General features: G+C 38.5%; 1 protein-coding gene across 3 annotated transcripts; it reads left to right on the plus strand.

Moving 5' to 3' along the window:
• The first annotated feature begins 10,375 nt into the window (after positions 1 to 10,375).
• On the plus strand, positions 10,376 to 16,882 carry LOC311083206 (serine protease FAM111A-like). Of its 3 annotated transcripts, none has more exons than XM_084114565.1 (4): positions 10,376 to 10,415; positions 12,504 to 12,565; positions 12,717 to 12,779; positions 14,411 to 16,882. In XM_084114565.1, the coding sequence occupies exons 2-4, from the start codon at positions 12,551 to 12,553 to the stop codon at positions 16,169 to 16,171; spliced, it is 1,839 nt and encodes a 612-aa protein (XP_083970691.1). In that variant the 5' UTR covers positions 10,376 to 10,415; positions 12,504 to 12,550; the 3' UTR covers positions 16,172 to 16,882. The 3 variants fall into 3 exon arrangements, with proteins under 3 accessions (XP_083970691.1, XP_083970692.1, XP_083970690.1); XM_084114564.1 differs by lacking the exon at positions 10,376 to 10,415 and adding an exon at positions 11,461 to 11,517; XM_084114566.1 differs by lacking the exons at positions 10,376 to 10,415; positions 12,504 to 12,565 and adding an exon at positions 11,458 to 11,517.
• The last annotated feature ends 3,338 nt before the right edge of the window (positions 16,883 to 20,220 follow it).

Consider the following 20,220-nt stretch of genomic DNA (forward strand, 5'->3'; position numbering starts at 1 on the left):
AAGTTGAAATTGAACGTGTGCATAAATGTAGAGATATTGTGCGTTATTAGTGATTATAAAATGTGGCCTTTTTGATCTCTCTCAGAGTAGATGTGTGTGTAAGATCTTCTGAAGAGAGCAAGCGGAAGCCAGCCACAGACCACAACACTCAGAAGAAGACACCTGACTTTCTTAGAGAGCGCATATATTAAACGAAGAAAGGGTAAGCCTTGAAATGTAATTGTGTATCTGGCCCATGGAACTTCCAGCTTAGCTGGAATAAGAGTGGTGTATTTAGCTTTTGCCTCTGCAAGAAATAATAAATTGAGAATGAGGACTTGCCCTTAAAACTCTGAATAGTATTGTCCCAGTCTGTTTATTGCTGTAGACTGTAGAGTAAGAATCCTTTTGGGGTATCATGAGATGACTGTCTGAAAAAGATAGATTTATATAGCGATATCATGACAGACTTTACCAAGTCAGTCAAGGTTGCCAACCAGTCACAACAGAGTGGGCCGTGGCGTGGGAGTGCATGAGCAGGTATAGCTGTTCTCTGAGGGTGGAGAGCCAGCTGTGGTGCACTGAACAGAAGGCTACTGTAAAATGCAACTTGATCCTACAGAATTAGTCAATTAGCCTACAGGCCGATCTCGAATCTACTTTTTGTGTCAAGGATAATAGAAAAGGCAGTTTCCTCACAACTACGTTCCTTTTTAGAAAGAAAAGGTATCTCCAAGAATTTCCCATCAGGATTTAGACCATATCATAGTACTAAGACTGCTCTCATTAGAGTTACAAATTAAATATTTTCCCAGCTGATGAACGATAAAAACACTGACAGCCAAACAGAATCCATTCTGCTGTAACAAGCTCGAGCATTTAAAGCAGCATGAGGAAATGAGTGTATGAAGAAAGCACACAGGATCATCAGTGACTCATCAGCCACCAAAGCCATGGACTGCTCTCTCTGCTACCCCCGGGTAGCAGACGGCCCACAGCATCTGGATCTGCACGAGCCGACAGAGGGACAGCTTTTTCTCTCAGGCTATCAGGCTGCTGAACACCTAGAATTGATTCGCCTTACACAGCTGTTAGATAATTTTATTCAGTTACCTACAGTGTTCTGTAATTCAACTCCAGATCTTGTGATGCCATTTTACAATGCGTTGTAAAATAAGAGACACAGGGACCAGATTGCTACTCAGTTGAATGTCAGTTTAATGCAGTCAGACAGAGGATATAATTGCAAATGCTATATTCACCTGTGTTAATACTTTTCCTATTTGCGTCAATGGTTACATTACTTAAGTCAATAGCCTTATACATGCGTTAACCTGTTTGCATCAATTGTTACATCAAGCCATGTGCTGAAAGTCGTAGACAGGAAGCTGAAAGCCACATAATAATAATAATAATAATAATTTGTTACATTTATATAGTGCTTTTTCTGAGACCTCAAAGCGCTTTACATAGAAGGGGGGAATCTCCTCAACCACCACCAATGTGCAGCATCCACTTGGATGATGCGATGGCAGCCATTTTGCGCCAGAACGCCCACCACACACCAGCTTACTGGTGGAGAGGAGACAGAGCGATGAAGCCAATCAGTTTATGAGGATGATTAGGAGGCCATGATAGACAGAGGCCAAGGGGCAAATTTGGCCAGGATGCTGGGGTTACACCCCTACTCTTTTTCGAAGGACATCCTGGGATTTTTAATGACCACAGAGAGTCAGGACCTCGGTTTAACGTCTCATCCGAATGACGGTGCTCTTTTGGCAGTATAGTGTACCCGTCACTATAGAGCATCATAGTCCCGCCCACAGCCCGAGAGCGCTTAGGTGCCGGAAGTAAATTTCCCATTCATTTCTCCCATTGACGTTTTGGAAAAATCCGTATCTAAAGAGTTTTAGAGCATGTCTGAGGATAACCAGCTACGGCTGAACTCATAAGCATACAACATATCATTTCGAGTGAAAAAATGAAGAGAAAATCCAAAAAAAGTCAAAGGTACAAGACTGTGTACATATTTTCATTTCCGAGCGAAGGAACTACTCATCCCATAAACCACCACGCCTCACTGAAGTCGACTGAAGCCACAACCGCGAAAGAGCCTTTTGAGCGACTTCCAAATCTGACGACGGCCACGCTAACTTTTTCCTCCAGTGAATTTTATATAGTGAATGTGCAGTTAATAGCAGTTCTTTCAGTAGTAATTGTGTAAATAATAGTGTTTTATATGTATTGTGTATTGAATTTTATATTTATCATCGTGTATTTTCTGCTCTTGGACCACCATCATATTCAGTTTATTAACTTGCCATGAATTATTACACAAATGTTCAGTAAATGCATGAAGAGGTATGCCTAGGCTAAATATTGTTTTGACAGTGGCATCATAAAATGCTTGATATGACTCATACCATATGAAGGCTACAGTAGCCTAGCTAAAGTGAACGATAATGCTAACTAACGTTACCAACATCCCTGCAAAACTCACCAAAACTTTGTAGGTCTTGTCCCTCATGCTGGCCCTTACAAAACCCACAAGCTGACCCTCGGACACGCTACACTCAACTACATGACCCGATTTGAAGTGGTTTTCACCCCTTTGAACACTTTTGTTTTCCTCCTTGAAAAAAGCCATCATGGCAGCCAAGGAGATCATGATTGCACTGATAAGTCTACCGTGCAAAAACGCAACACAGGTTTTTTTTATTTTTTATTAATGATCTTCAGCCTTCACGGACCTTCGCGGGGTTTAACCAGACAGTTACACGAGTTCCACCAATCATGTGCATTAATTTGTGGGATTATTCAGGATTGTGGGTAATGAAGTATTTATCGAAGACATCGCGAATAAAAGGCATTTATCTCAAAACAAGGTTAGTGCCCCATGAACTTTTGGCGTTTATATGAGCATATACAATTGCTTAGTACAGCCGTAGCTACCATGTAAGTCTACCATGTATGGTTACGTTTTTATGGCTTATAGCCCAACTGTCAATGGAGAAATTGTATTGAATTCTTACTTCCGGCACCGGTTGTGGGTGGGACTGTGATGCTCTATACTGGGGCATTAGGGCCCACACAGACCACAGGGTGAGCGCCCCCTGCTGGCCTCACTAACACCTCTTCCAGCAGCAACCTGGTTTTCTCAGGAGGTCTCCCATCCAGGTACTAACCAGGCTCAGCCCTGCTTAGCTTCAGTGGGCAACCAGTCTTGGGCTACAGGGCGACAAGGCTGTTGGCTAGACAGGAAGCGTAGACCATAAATGGAAACAAGGTCTCACTCAAACCCAATTTATACTTCTGCGCCAAACTCACGCTACTTCAAAGGCTGTGTGTGGCACCTGTAGCCCACGGCGTATCCTGACGTGCACCTCTCCAAAAATGTAACAACACGTCAATTCTACGTGAACCCCAAGCACTGTGATTGGTCTGCTAGAACCCCTCCCTCGGGTTTCACATGTTCCCTCTGCATGTGCACATCAACACAGACAACGACGCAGAAGTATAAATGAAAACCGATGGCGTAGGTCAGACGCAGAAGTATAAATCAGCTTTCAGGAACAAGACTTGTAATCACAGCTCATGCCATGCACTAAACTCCATCACCACAATTTCAACCAAATGGGACTCTAAAGTAGCATGCACTGCACTTTAAAACAATAATAAACTCTGCTATCACCTACTTATCAATCTGCAACAGTATAATATGTATAATTGTGTATTATATGTATAATCTGTACCTTTTGTTTGTACATATTTATCATGTATATTGTGTATTTTTATCTGTAAAGTACGTCTAATTGTATTCTGTTTGGAGTTGCTCTCAGCCGTTCACTCACAACTGCACATGTGCTGTTGGTGATGTGTCAATAAAAGTGATTTGATTTGAAAACACCCATCCAGATTTGTACAGTGATTGGTGCCAGTTGCTGGAGGAGTGATTTTATTTATTCTGACTTGTTCCACTGGTAACACTTTACAATAAGGTTCATTAGTTAACTACATTAGTTAACATTAACTAATAATGAACTGCACTTATACAGCATTTGTTCATCTTTGTTAATGTTAATTTCAACATTTACTAATACTTTATTAAAATCTTGTTAACATTAGTTAATGCACTGTGAACTAACATGAACAAACAATGAACAGCTTTATTTTTATTAACTAACATTAACAAAGATTAACAAAAACAGTAATAAATGTATTGCTCATTGTTAGTTCATGTTAGTTAATACATTAACTAATGTTTAATAAAGGAACCTTATTGTAAAGTGTTACCGTTCCACTCTTAAATTTTAATAAAACATTGTTTACATTTTGTGAATATCTCAGCATTATATCTCAGTTAATGATCCTGATTTTTTGCTGTACTCAGCTGGAGCTGCAGTGTTTATTCATTGGCATACCAATATGACATTTTGTTTACATGTTTTCTTGTTAATGTCGTGTTGTTTAGCTGTGTGAATCTGACGTAGGCCTACAACCGTCAAGATCTCGTTCATAAGACTACAATCTGAACAGACTATAACGAGTGAATTTGTAGAGGCCATTGTGCCATGTTTAATTCACATGTATAACCCAAGGGGGTAATCTTTCAGAAAAAACTGAAGGGAATGATCCCAGAATAGAGGCCAATGGGCAAATCTGGCCAGGATGCCGGGGTTACACCCCTACTCATATATATATATTTATATACATATATATTATATATATATATATATGTATATAATTTGACTTGAAAGATGACAGTTAGGGTGAATTGCCTTTATAAATGTAAAAAAATAAATTAAAAATAAATTAAAAAAATGCAATGAGAATCAATTTAAGATTATTGGTTCAGAATAAATGACTTACACAAAAATGTAACACTTTACTGAAGTAATTAGTTATTGCACCAATACAGTACTTGAAAGGGTAGAGATTTTATTATAATATTAGGCTAATGGAAAGTGAGTCGCTCGCTATGTGAGGAGAGTGAGTCGCCAGCTGAGGAAAGTGAGTCGCTCGCTGTGTGAGGAGAGTGAATCGCTCGCTGTGTGAGGAGAGTGAGTCGCCAGCTGAGGAAAGTGAGTCGCTCGCTGTGTAAGGAAAGTGAGTCGCTCGCTGTGTGAGGAGAGTGAGTCGCCAGCTGAGGAAAGTGAGTCGCTCGCTGTGTGAGGAAAGTGAGTCGCTCGCTGTGTGAGGAAAGTGAGTCGCTCGCTGTGAGAGGAAAGTGAGTCGCTCGCTGTGTGAGGAAAGTGAGTCGCTCGCTGTGTGAGGAGAGTGAGTCGCTCGCTGTGTGAGGAGAGTGAATCGCTCGCTGTGTGAGGAGAGTGAGTCGCTCGCTGTGTGAGGAGAGTGAGTCGCTCGCTGTGTGAGGAAAGTGAGTCGCTCGCTGTGTGAGGAAAGTGAGTCGCTCGCTGTGTGAGGAGAGTGAATCGCTCGCTGTGTGAGGAGAGTGAGTCGCTCGCTGTGTGAGGAAAGTGAGTCGCTCGCTGTGTGAGGAGAGTGAATCGCTCGCTGTGTGAGGAAAGTGAGTCGCTCGCTGTGAGAGGAAAGTGAGTCGCTCGCTGTGTGAGGAGAGTGAGTCGCTCGCTGTGTGAGGAGAGTGAGTCGCTCGCTGTGTGAGGAAAGTGAGTCGCTCGCTGTGTGAGGAAAGTGAGTCGCTCGCTGTGTGAGGAGAGTGAATCGCTCGCTGTGTGAGGAGAGTGAGTCGCTCGCTGTGTGAGGAAAGTGAGTCGCTCGCTGTGTGAGGAGAGTGAATCGCTCGCTGTGTGAGGAAAGTGAGTCGCTCGCTGTGAGAGGAAAGTGAGTCGCTCGCTGTGAGAGGAAAGTGAGTCGCTCGCTGAGAGTGAGTCGCTCGCTGTGTGAGGAGAGTACGTATACAGATCCACCGCTGGCATATCAGTGGGAAAGTGAGTAGCTTTAGTCCTATTTTTGGACCTGCGGCCCGCCATAGGGGAGCAGACCAACGAACGATCACCCTTACCCGAGTAATAGCCTATGGCAACTTTATGGTAATAAGCTGACGCGGTTCGGCGGCAACCAATCGGAATGTAGAAGGCCGCCTGAGAGGAAAAAAAAATCACGCATTCTAATCTACGTCAGAGCGTCCCCGAATCTTTCTAAACCTTGTTTATACTTTCGCCTGGCTCCGCAGAGCGAGTCTCCCCAGACTGCGCGCGCACCTCCCCAAACGGACGAGGCGTTTATACTTGACGCGCTCGCCGTTGTACTATTCTTTGAAACGATAGGGGGCGACTCAAGTAATTATCCTCTGAACCATCAGGAATCAGCGGTTAGAAGAAGAAGCTACACGTGACAAATGTTTATTTTAGTACACCGCCACCAATACCACACTACAAAAAGAATCGTGTAAAACCCAGTAAACCCTGAGATTATTACTAGTGACAATAAAACAAAATATATGGATATGAGAATGTATATACAATATAACTAAATTAACGATCTCTTACATATTTTCTAATTTCACTAAACATTTCATTAAGTTTCGTGAACATTTTTATTAAACATGGACCTTTATGTTCATTAAAAATACTTTTTATGCTATTGTATGCTCATTTTTTAAATGTAATCAACTCATTTAGACGTGCAAACTGGGTGCCGGTGTGGTGAGAAGTTCGAGCTCGGCCAGATTCGGCTCGAAGTCGTTCATCTTCGGATGCGGCGCCGCGCGCGTTGTTACAAAAAATGTCGCGCACACCGCCAGGCGAAATTGGGTCTTGCGAACCCAACGCGCACGACCGCCCACACCGCAATGACGTCATTTTTGCCGCGCGCACCTTCGCGCTCGTGCGGACGCGTCGAGTATAAACCAGGCAACTGGGCTACTTGCTACTAAAAAAACTAGGCTATATCAAGCTCTTGAAAGCCTTTTTTTTTTTTTTTTGGCAGAAACGATGGTTTGAGACATTACAGAAGACACGCAGACTGTGCTGGAACTTACCTCAGTCACTTCTTCTGACGAGTAGGCTATTTCTAAAACTACGCCAGCAGACTTTTCACTCACAACTCACTAGCTAGCCTACATTAGAAACTCATTTCCCGCTGATTTTACGTACGAGCCCCTGACAGGGCCCCTGTGAGGGAAACTGCGCGTATGGATTTCATACAAAACGCTTTTCTCACTTTTAAATACGAAACGTCCACAATGAATAGGCCTACGATAATTAGCCTACATGATGAATTTAGAATTTCAACTGCATATTTCAAAAAGGCTGCTGATATAGCTGGTTTAATTTCAACAAAGGATTTAACGATGCGGCATTTTGTCAAAAATTCTAACCGGCTAGCTGTGGCTAATAAATGTTTCACAGAATAAATATGTTACCCCTCACACTTCCATATCAAAGACTGTATGTTGTACAGTGAAATTAGCTTGCTGCTACCACCACAACTTATTAAAAATATAGGTAAACATTCATATTAACTTACCATGAAACACTGCCTGCTCTGAGTGGCGTGCTCCTCGAGTCATAAGTGAAGAATCCAGAAAGTTCCGCAAAGAATTAAAGTAACCAGTTGCTGGGTCAAAATAACCCAACCAGCGATTTATTTGTGAATGACCCCCTTACAACTCATTTGACCCAGCATGAGCAACCCAATAATGTGCTTACAGTACCCCAAACAACCCAACTTTTTGACCCAGCGCAATCAACCCAACAATTTGTTTACAGAAACAACCCAGCATTTTTTTGAGTGTATATATATATATATATTCCCTACCGACCCATGACCTCAACTGACAACCAACCGGAACCAAACTTTTTTTTTTTTAGGCCCCAGATGTTCCCTGTTATGAATAGTTATTTTTATAAACCTTTACAGTGTGACCAGATGTTCCCTGTTATGAATAGTTATTTTTTATAAACCTTTACAATGTGACCATTTGTTCCCTGTTATGAATAGTTATGTTTATAAACCTTTACAATGTGACCAGATTTTACCTGTTGTGAAGTTATTTTTATAAACCTTTACAATGTGACCAGATGTTCCCTGTTATCAATAGTTACAGTGTGAGCAGATTTTACCTGTCAGTCATTTATTATTAAACCATATAATGTGAGCTCTGTAGATTCCCCTTATACTTAAAGGAATTAAGTCTTCTAGTTAGAAGGAATAAGTCACGTCAAGTTTGCAAATGAATATCATCTTGGTTTATTACTTATGATATTTAAATGGTGAAATGTATCTACATGAAGGTCAGTAGAAGGTGTCTCTAGCTTCCTGAAAACATTAAAGGGTCACGACACCCCCCTCTTTCAGCTCAAGTCTAGCTCACAATCTTTTTGAAAAATGCAGAGCCATAGAGAGAGAGAGAGCCATATGTTTTCTCTACCACTCTGGTCCCGCCCATGGAAGCTCAGCTTCTCTGGGGGTGAACGGGGAGTGGGCTGGCCTGGACTCCGGGCTTCCGCGTGATGATTGGACGGTCTGTCGAAAGGCTGTGTCTCTTTTGATTGACAGCGATTTCATACAATAAAAAGTCGCTGATGTTGAAGCTGTTCGAGCTCAGTCCCATCGCGGATTTTTCAAAGACAAACTGCTGCAATCTATTTCTTGGTATTTGCTTGTCGAAATTGCTAGCCAATTTTTATAATACATTTCACACAATTATAAATTTATACCTTTATTATATTATTACTTATTATATTTTTTTATATTATTAGTAGTAGTAATAATTCAAAAATATTAAAAAAAATATCTTATTATTAGTAGCATTATTATTATACTTTATCATATTATTATTTCTACCTTTATTATATTATTACATTCATTTTTCACAGAGCATTTTCTTGAAAAGGAACGTAGAATTTACGCATAAATAAATGAATAATTTTTATGATGTAGGCCGAAAATGAGCTTCCCCTCTTTGAAAGACCAGCAGCCGCCACTGATCTCTAGGTAATGAAAATATAGCCTATTAACAAAAATAAATCTTATATAGGCTATATTATATAAAAAAAAACGTATAGACAGAGGTGGACAGTAACAAAGTACATATACTTGAGTACTGTACTTAAGTACACTTTTTGAGTATCTGTACTTTACTTGAATATTATCTTTTCTGGAAACTTTTTACTTTAACTTCACTACATTTGAAAGACAAATATCATACTTTTTACTCCACTACGTTTAGTAACGTCAGTCAGGGGATGATTTTGGTTTGGAAATGAAAGTCGTGCTGACGTCAGAACCCGACGTCAGATTTACATCAGAACCCGACGTCGGACAGACGTTGGATTTTGGTTGGAAATGAAAGTCGGGTTGACGTCAAAAAGCCAAAAAACTAAGCCAAGGGCACTATTTGAGGGAACAGCCATTTGGGTGTCCGAAACCATTGTAGACGTTATTGAGTGCGCTTATTCAATCTCATATTCAATCCCACTACTGGAACTGTGTTCTAGAAATAAATGTGATATTGATATGAGGGTAGGCAGGCATAGATTCAGAGGCATAAGGTACTGTAAGTATTACATTCAACAATGCAACAATAATAAAACAATGCATTGACATTTACTTTTTATTTTTGATACTTAAGTACTTTTAAAAACGAGTACTTCTGTACTTTTACTTAAGTAAGAATCGGTGTTTACCACTTTTACTTGTAACGGAGTAATATTTGACCAGTATCTGTACTTTCACTCAAGTAAGGAAGTTGTGTACTTTGTCCACCTCTGCATATAGACCTATAAAAGATTTTTTTTTTAAAAGGGCCTCATTGATTAATTTTGCCTGGGGCCCCCATTCAGTGTTCGCCTCTGATTGGGAGCTGCTAGGCTACTGCTTAAGCTTTTTGAATGTAGAAGTGTGATAAAGGCGTGATAGGCTATCAGTTGTATGTGGATAAAGGCATATTTTGTACATGACTACACATGTCCTTATAAGGCCAAGAAAATATGTCGTTTTACTCTCTCTCCTCTCTCCACAATAGCTGGTGTATGTGGTGAGCGCAGCGCCGTTGTAGCCTGTACTGTGCCTGCCGTCGCATCATCCAAGTGGATGCTGCACACTGGTGGTGGTTGAGGAGAGACATGATTGTAAAGCGCTTTGGTTGTACAGAAGGCTAGTACATACGAAAGCGCTATCTATTCTATTCTATAGCCTAACATCTCGTTGTTACGAGAAAAATGTCGTTTTAACGACATAAGATCTCGTTATTACGACATAATTGAGGGGGAAAATAATATGTATATGTGGCAGCAATGCGTCACCGTACATGAGTGAGTAAGTAGCTTCATCATAAATTCTAGTAGCCTACTTTCGATTCCCTTGTGGGCGGGCAGGCACTGAAGAGCGGGAAATCAGATCAAAGCGAGCGTGGAGCGAATGAGATGAGAACAGAAACTCTGAAGTTAAGACGTCACGTTTACACACTAGTGTAGGCTACACCATCTATATTCCCTTTTTACTTGGACAAGGTAAGATTTCCTGGTTTCTTTTTAAACTATAGCCTATCACTATTTGGAATATAACGTTGGAATGTCTTTAACTTCTTAAAGGGTCATGAAACCCTAAAACACATTTGAGATGTTATAGCCTAGGCCTAGGTGGCACACCATAAAAAATAAAATAAACAATAGCACAGCATTATGTTTAATAGGCTACTAAAGGAAAAGTGGATGTTTTTTTCTTTAGTTTTTATGAGATATTTCGTTTTTCCGGTTTAAAATGCAAAGTTGTACCAACGTCACGAAAAGTGAGGTATAGCCTACGTTAAATTCGGACTGGTGACTGGCTGCCGTGACTATGGCCTCGATGTTTAAACGCTGCTTAGGCTACTCGCAAAAAAAGGCATTTAAATGTCGAGCCGCGGAGGAGAATCACACCATAATGTAAGAACGGGAGCAATTTTGTAGTCTAAAAAGGTGTTTATTAAAGCAGATGTGCAAAAAAAAAAAAAAAAAGTCCAACTGGATGCGTTTCTCTACATCTTATATTATGAGCTGAACAAAACATAATTCATAAAATTCAAGTGGACTGTATTTATTTATTGCCATGCCAGTGATTAACAGAAACATATTTATTTGTAAATTAAAGCATATATATGTGAAGCATTTTGAGTTAAATAAAAATAAAATGATTCCATTCAAAATAGATTCCTCTTGGAAAAATGAAGGTAAATCACTTATTAAAAGCAACTTCGACAAACACTGGCAAAATAATCGGGGTAGCCTATAGATAAAAGGTAGATAATAAAAATATATTTAAAAATTAAAACCTTTATAAGTACAAACAGAAGATTATTTCTATGTGAATCTGGTCAAGATCAATGAAGCCACGATTTTACCAAATACTGTAGGCTACTCTGATTTGATCATTTTACTATAAATTTATGATTTTCTCCAACATAATAGATGGCGGTATGCAGCTTTTACAATGGTCTATAACCCGCCAAAACACTCGAAGAATTTTAAATCTTTTGCGCGCGCTGCATGAGATCACATGATCTTCACAAACAAAGGAAAACAGACGACACGCACTTTCTCCTGCTTCATTTAAGCTAATTTTAAATCACATAAGGTAACTTTTTTTAAACAAAATATCATATTCAACAAAATATAATTATAAAAAAAAACATTCTATTGATTTCGGTTATCTACTTTTATGTTTTTACTGGTAGGCGGCTAATGAAAAAAACAAATAGCCTACTGTAAAGGATAAAATGCGCTTGTTGTGAATTATTTGTGAAAGAATTTACAATAAATAAATAAAAATAAAAAAAACTTAGGCCTACATATGCTACATTAAATAGCCTACACTAAGAAGCAATGGTACCAAATGTGTTAGGATTAGTGACTTTTCGTTCCTGAGGCGCTTTGGTGGGTTTTTTCCTGCATTCAAAGACCGCGGGCTGCGAAAGATTATATGCGAATATTATTGATTAACTTAGACTTTAATGAATGAATTCGTCCTTCACCGAACAACGGGGCTTTCTTGAATGAAGATTTGCTGGACGACGAACGTGTCCAATCTAATGCTTATTAAATACTGTCTGCAATATAGACTTAAATTTGCCTTGTTTTCATAAAAAGTGCAAACAGTTGGCTCTAATCTAAAGAGTTTTTGTCACGTCTCATCGGCTCGCGTTTGATAATTCTGGAAATAATCCCGTTGTGTGAAAAATATAAGATATAAAATACACATTTTTCACACAACAGGATTGTAAGCCAATTTTTATTTACCAATTATGTACACTGAAAAAAAAATGTATTCGTTGAATTTCGTTTGAATTTTTTTATGGTAGGCTAAGTGTGCACACAATTGATTTAAGATACATTTAAACAAATGCATTATGTTGAACTAAAATTGAATAAGTTCAACTTAATGCATTTGTTTAAATGTAGCTAAAATCAATTGTGTGCAACCACTTACCATAAAAAATTTAGTAAATTCAACGAATCATTTTTTAGAGTGCACTATACTTTAGTAATGCAGTATAATAGACTTTTTTTAATCAGATTTCTTTGAGATATTAATCTTGAGCTCATCATTTATCTTCTTCACAGAAACACTGAATTGCCAACATCACTCTTGATCAACACCAGCAAAGAAAATGAATAACAGCAATGTGAAATATTTTCCAGTGACATATATCTGATTTATAAATATTGACTTTCAAATTTCTAAGCTTGGCTATTGACATTCTTTATGGGGATCATATTGAAATGTTTAGCCTTAATCTAATAATTATGGTAAAGATTGTGGAATGTCTATTTCAGGAAAAGCAGACTGACAGCAACAGTGAAGCCAAAGGGGCGTCACAAACTGGTGAAAAGGTGCAGGTAAGCCCATGATATTTCAATAATAACAAAGTTTTAGGTAATTGCTCATGTCTCAGCCAATGAAAACATCAGTGAAACATCAGGTCAAGCAAATAAGCTAGTGCAAAATAACCTTTTTTATAATAATAATAAATAAATAAAACTTTTTAAAGACCTGTGTCTTTAATCATTAGTTCACAGACACGGAGTTGTCAAGCTCATAAAATAGCACAATAACAGTAGTCTATATTGTGCACTATATTCCCAGTCTTCTGGATCCTGTCATGTGTAAGGAAGACGAACAGATCAAAAAATGCCGTTATTCAACTAAGTTTTTCAAACAATAAAGGTTTTCCCTCCACATTTGTTTCTGCATATATTCAAATACAAATACCAAATTTTGGTCAGTTCCTCGCACAAAGCACTATGGCTTTAGAAGACTTGCAATTTATAGAAAGTTTAATGAACTACTATTTTTCCACTCTGAGATTGTTAATCATATTTTTAAATGTTGCATGCTAAAGAAACTAACAATCTTACATACTTTTGAGTGCACTTTTGAATAATTCTGTGTGGCAATATCAATTGTAATTTTGGTAATGTCCTGAATTGTATTAGATTCAAATGTGTTCAATTAATGATACTAATATATGCTGTTTTAATGTTTCTTATGCCATTGTTCTAGAAAAAAAATTATATTCCGAGCAAGAAAAAAGGAAACAATGGCCGTGATCCTCTAAAGATTTGTTGCACACTGACATATCTGTATCATTGGGTGAAGATTATTTAAGGGTCTCATGAAAAAGTGTGTGTGGAATTACTCTAGCTAAAACATTTTGGAAAGACAAAGCTTCTTGATAGCTGCTTTAAAAAGCCATATCTTTAGAGTGACAATTTATTGCATTGCTTATGATTTACAATATGATGGTAAACCCATATTAAAGGATTAGTTCACCCAAAAATGAAAATTCTGTCAGTAATTACTTGTTCCAACCCCGTAAGACTTTCGTTCATCTTCGGAACACAAATTAAGTTATTTTTGTTGAAATCTGAGAGCTGGATCACTCCTCCATAGGCTGCTAGGTAATTGATATCTGCCGGCCCAGAAAAGTTAGTAAAGACGTCGTTAAAATAGACCAAGTGACTACAGTGGCTCAACCTTAAGTTTATCAAGCGACGAGAATACTTTTTGTGCGCAAAAAAACAAACAAAAATAAAGTAATGACAGAATTTTCATTTTTGGGTGAACTAACCCTTTAATATGGAAAGGAAGAATGATTTTTTCAAGGATAAAGTTAAAGAGGGTCCATCAAAAAGCCATATGCAGCAGGTTTGTGAATTTTAATTGTACTTGGTGCTTATCAATTCAAATGCCTTTACCTGTATTGCATTTCTTGTCCTTCAGATCACTGTCGAATCAGTGGCTGATCTTCTACTTCATGAATAATACACCTAAATTAAAGAATTAAAAAAATAAAAGTGCACATTATGAACTGTTGTGATCATTGACTTGTGGATCCAAATTAAATCTGGGAAATTGTATATATTATATTGTATATATTATAATGTTGCACAATATTTCTAATCATGTAAATCATTTATTTATAAATGTTTAAATGCTTTTTGTATTCTTGTTCTTCTGAATTTAACAGTGCAACAAGGGGCAAAGCCACAGTTTCAATTTCCACTACCAATCTAAGAGGCATGCAGTGGCGTGTGATACATCCAAGACTGTGCTTGATGCTCTTAATACAAACAAGATTTTCAAGATGATTAACAAAGAAAACATGGAGAAAGAAATAGTCATCAAGAGATCCAATGGAAAAGTTTTTGGAGCTGCTGTGAAGGCTGATTTCCCCTGCTGTCTTATTGAAAAAGATGAGCGCTTAGACATAACCTTCATCAAAAATACTAGAAATGTTGATACAAAGATAAAAACAACTGGAAGGCTTTCATTCTCCAATGAATCAGAGAACTTTGTAATCTTTTACATTAAAACAAAAGGAGGGGTGAAAGTGAAACGCTTAATGAAAAACAATGAGCTGATGAAGAAAGTTGAGGATGTCTGTGTGTACGCGTTCAAAGAAGACAGACTGAAGGATGCTCTCCGGCGTGACGGACGCTTCATCGATGTCATATTCAAGAAACAGTGTGCACTCCGTGATTTTAGGAGCGAGATAAATCATGTAATGTCAAACACTGTACAGCATCTTGATCAAAAGCATTTTGAGATCATTGTTATCAGTGATAAAAACCTGCCAGACAGCCAAGAAGAGTTCTTGAGTGATGTCAGCCCTGAAATGAATGAAGCTTCAGCCGCTGATTTGAAAGAAAACGTTGATTCTAACCAGCATCCCGTCAACACTGAACAAGAAGAAACTCAAAAGAGGAACGCAATGAAATCCACAAATACTTCAGCTAAATGCTCTAAAATAATTAACTCAAAAGAGATTCTGGGAATTCTGCGTTCTCAGTTTAAAGGTTTAATGGAGACGTTAAAGCAGCGAGAGAACCTTAAGAACAAGACTCAGTTCCAGAAGTTCTTCAGAGCAGAATATGATAAAAGCGTTCAGAGTTTCTTGGAGGTGAAGAAAGTGAAGCAGCTCACGAAACTCTCTGACTCAGTGTGTCAGATTCGAGTGGAGGGATCCGCCAGAGGAACCGGCTTCCGACTCTTTGACAGATTCATCCTCACTAATGCTCATGTTATTGGAGAATTTGACTCTTTCTCCATGAAGACATTCACTGCTGTATTTGGATATGAAGATTTGGAAGCAAATGAGACCAAGTGTGTGCCGATCAAGGAACAGGTTGCAGCGTACTATTATGGCAAAGACAACATGGGCAGGTATCTTGACTTTGCTCTTCTTGAACTGAAAGCCACTGATGAAATTGCTAACGGTACTGGATTGCTCAGTCAATACATTCATGGCCCCCCACCTAACAGAGGTCAGATCTGCATTGTGGGACATCCAGGAGAAGGGGTCAAGAAAATGGACCCCTGCTTCATCATTGAGAAAGAGAATCTACAAAAGGCTGAAGAGAAACACAAATCTGAGAATGCCGAATTCATTCATGTGATGACACAACAGTCTTTGGCAGAGAAATGGGAAAATCATGACAACCAGATCCATTATGACTCTTGTTTCTTTCACGGATCTTCTGGCTCTCCAGTTTTTGATGAACACTGCTATCTGATTGGTGTGCACACTGGTGGATATGTGTACAAAGGAGCAAAAGATCAAATTAGAAGCATTGTGGAATATGCCTATTCCATGCAGCCCATCCTGGAAAGTATCATCACACAGGCCAAGAAAAGTGAGAGATCTGACATCCTAAAATTACTCTCCGAATATAAATCTTTAAATCTTAACTTGGAAGACAATGATGCGAAAATGGAAACAGATCCATAAAACCAGGAAGACTGTAGATGAATAATGGGACTTGAGTCTTGAGTGGTGCCACTTTGTCTATATATATCATATTCATATATCTTGGGGTATTATGCAGGGATGTATAATAAACAATTTCATTTAATTATGTGTAGAGTTATGGGTTCTGTGCGATCCCTGGATGACTCTATGCAAATGTGTCTATTCATTGTTCCTATTATTGTCATTGTCTATTGACTTGTTTCTTGTGTAACATGTATTCTATGTTTAGTATGCAATGGAGCAACCAGAAAACTGCATCCTGATCTGTTAGATTGTATCTGTATGATTCCAAAGGATAAATGATATTCTGTATAATTTCCAGAAATCCTTAATGCTATATTTTAAAGTGATAGACACAAAATTATAATGCTGTCATTAATTATTTACCCTCATGATTTCAAACCTGCATGACTTTCTTGAGCAGAAGAAATATATTTCGGGGGGAAAAATAGACAACATGAATAAATAATGACAGAATTTTCATTTTTAGTTAAAGTATCCCTTTAAAAGGTCAACATTCTTCTTAAATATCTTTGACTGCTCCAGCATTGTTCAATTCTGCGGATGTTTGTAAAAAAAAAAAAAAAAGGCCTACAGCTGCACATATACGATTGTATATCTCTTTATAAACCTGTTGTGTCTTATTTTTTCTAACCTTGTGCCTTATTTTTGCTATATTAAATAATCATGCTGAACAAAATATATTGGCCTCATTCTTGACTATAAGCACTTTCAGACTCTAAACAATGAGACACAAGAGCCATAGGCACCAGTGATGCGCGGGTTGATCCGAAATGAGCGGGTGCCTGCGGTCACCCGCGGTTACCCGCGGTTATGAGTCATCCAAAAATATTTTTAATGATATTCGGGTCGCGGTCGGGTCGTTTGATATAAAGACGCCAATTAAACCTTTGTAATTTATATAGTAGCCTACTAGAGAGCATATGAGCGGAGTGGAGCGGTGAGAATCTCCGCTCATCATCGCTCACGGAAATGTTCGCTCCCCGCTCAAAGCTACATCAGGCCGCTCCGCTCATCATCGCTCAGCGCTCAACGCAGTTTGCTCCGCGCTCCACTCAAATCGCCCCCCGCTCGCTCCAAAAAAGGAAAATAAAAATCTACATGTACATCACTTTTAGCTTAGACCACAGCCTTACCTCCTAAAGAACTGATGAGCAACAACAACATTTTTCAAATAGAAATGTTTTATTTCAAATTACAAATTAGGCCTATGTAAGAACTAAGAAGGAATATAGCCTACGTACAAAGTCCTGTAAAATTAAACGAATAAATGGGCCTAATAATATAAATAACAATTATATAAACAAAAATATAGCCTACATAAAAATTTTAAAAGTAAATTTACTATTAGGCCAGAATTTTGATAAGTGAACTTTTGTGCAACGCGCACGATTAAAATTTAAATTGCCGTATATCCATTGTACACACAAACTGCTGTAAAATAAAACGAATAAATGGGCCTAATAATATAAATAAAATTTATATAAACAAAAATATAAAAAAAATATACATAAACGTTTTAAAAGTAGGCTAAATTAGCCTAACTATTAGGCCAACATTCTTATAACTGAACTTTTGCGCAGCGCGCAGGATTAAAATTTAAATGGGTTTGTATCAATTGTTTGAATATTACGCTATATTTAATTTACACTTTGTTACAGGTTACCGTATTCAATTTGCTAACCTTTTGCTTTCTTCCCAGCGTGTTCACATCACACTGCATGTTTACGAGAGATGTGTCTTTTTAGATTCCAAAATGAATCTTTACTGACTGGAACGATGTCTCCACATTCGTTTTCTTCTACCACATTATAGTTAGTTTTATATTATAGTAGCCTACACCTGTATGACTTCTTATTTTCCTTTTTGAAGTAGCCTACTTTTTGAACTCCATTATTGAGCCGAGTTTTGACTGAAAATAGAATCCATCTTGCAGTCATCAACAGTAGACTGAGTCAGGCTTGACTGAGCATGCTTCAGAATCGTGGTGTGCGCGGAGCGAAATTGGAGCGAGAAATAGGGCGAGGGCGACGCTCCGTCCTTTTAAAAATGCCGCTCTGCGCTCTGTCCAAAAATGCGGGTCGGGTACAATATTTTCTTTTCTTTTTTTTGCGGTCCGAGTTGCGGGCGGGTTAGTTGAAAACGTCGGTCGGGTGCGGGTTGTTTATACATTGACCCGCGCATCACTGATAGGCACATATCCTCTGCACACGAGAACCAGACAAGTCCTCTGCACAGATGCTATGGCCAGCTTCAACTCCTCCGCCTTCATATGTCGGCGTGATGATGTACTCTGATTCTGACACAGAAGGAATTTGATGAAATGTTCTGAATAATATCAATCCACAATTTTAACTTGTGATGCAGCCTAAGAATTAGTCTGGCTATCACCAGAACAGCTCAATCTTTTAAGATTGAACATTAGTCTGTGGAGTCTGGTCTGTATTTTCTACTGCACAAGAGGCGTGATCAACGGGCATAGTTCAAATGACTCTGTACGCATTTGGATAGTCCTTCAACCAATCAGACCAACGATTCAGGTGACGTACTTTGCTGCGAAAACTCCAGGCGGGAAACGTGTCAACAAATGTATTGGTTTGTAGCATTGGTCAGCGGTTTGCAGAAGCAGCAATGGCATCGAGCGATTTTTGCAGGTTGTGCAAAAAAAAAAAAAACATGAAAGTGAGTGGTATTTACACCCACTCGAGCGATTTGTTTGCTACACTAAAGAGGCCATTGAGCATCGTCGAGAGGTTAAAAGGAATTGGATTGGATTAAACCCGCCAATAGCGCGCCAGGTGGATAAGCCAGTTCGTGATTGGTCCCCGCAAATTTGTAACGGAAGCAGGATAGAAGAATGTACAGGTTTACCCAGTCTAGCCTAGAATCATAACCACACCATATTGTCCCACTGACCCTGACATGATGTTCTATTTTTTTTTTTATAAAATCAAAGTGGACTGTATTTATTTATTGCCAGTGATCAACAGAAACATATATTTCTTTGTTAATCAAAGCAGATGTGAAGCATCTAGCATCCATTGTAAGTTCTATATTTCTGCAGTTTTTCCTAATTTCTAGGGCCTTTACGAAAACAGTAAAGTACATTACACGCCATAAGATAGCAAAATCTTCCGGGCCTTTTCTGGATTCTTCTGGCATTTGTTTGGTTTGTGTACGATGTTGGCAAATGGATGGCAACCCTGAAGAGTTCCGGAATCGGTGGTGGCGCAGCAGGAGGTGGTGGAGGGAGGGGCATTATTTTATGGCTCTCTTCTGGCAAATATGAAACATGCCAGATTCAACGTATTTTTCAGTTGCTGTTGTGGGAGTGATTGTGGAATGACTTAAACAAGTATTTTCTCTCCAGTTTTATCATAAGATATATATTTATATATAACGTTATATATAGCCTCTAATGGACAAGGTTGTCTTTGTCATAACTTTATGCAATTACACGAAGTTACACAATTTAATTTAATAATAAATTAATTTTACTGAAATCGTATTTAAAATGTATGTAACGGTAGGGTCTGACCATAATTAACTTGACATAATAAAATAAAAACTGATAGGCTACAGTACATGATATTTAAGTATGAAAAAACGAACTTATTAAAACATTTGTGATTTACCCTTTGACCTTGCTGCCGCGCCATTTTAAACGAAGTCAGACGAACCGCGCTGAGGTAAAGTGTGTTGCTTGAGCTGCTGAACTATGCTTTTCTTTTTTGGTAATTCCATTAACTATCGTACAAATAGCTAGTTAACAAATTATATTTTCTGTTGTAAGTTATATTGTAGGTGGTAAGTTCCATGTAAACTGGCATTATATGATATGAGCATTAAACTTACTGCCCCGTTTTTGAATAGTTCTCAGCGTCAGCACTTAACGTACTTTAGCTCGCTTTCTAGGTTTAACATTTTTTACAGTCTATGGGTTTAACCGAGCCCGTTTCTCTGACCAAACCAATGTTCCTGTACATTTCCTGACAGAGATTTCACCG

This window comes from Abramis brama (assembly GCF_963993115.1).
Source record: "Abramis brama genome assembly, chromosome: 5".
In the NCBI taxonomy this organism is placed as follows: Eukaryota; Metazoa; Chordata; class Actinopteri; order Cypriniformes; family Leuciscidae; genus Abramis; species Abramis brama.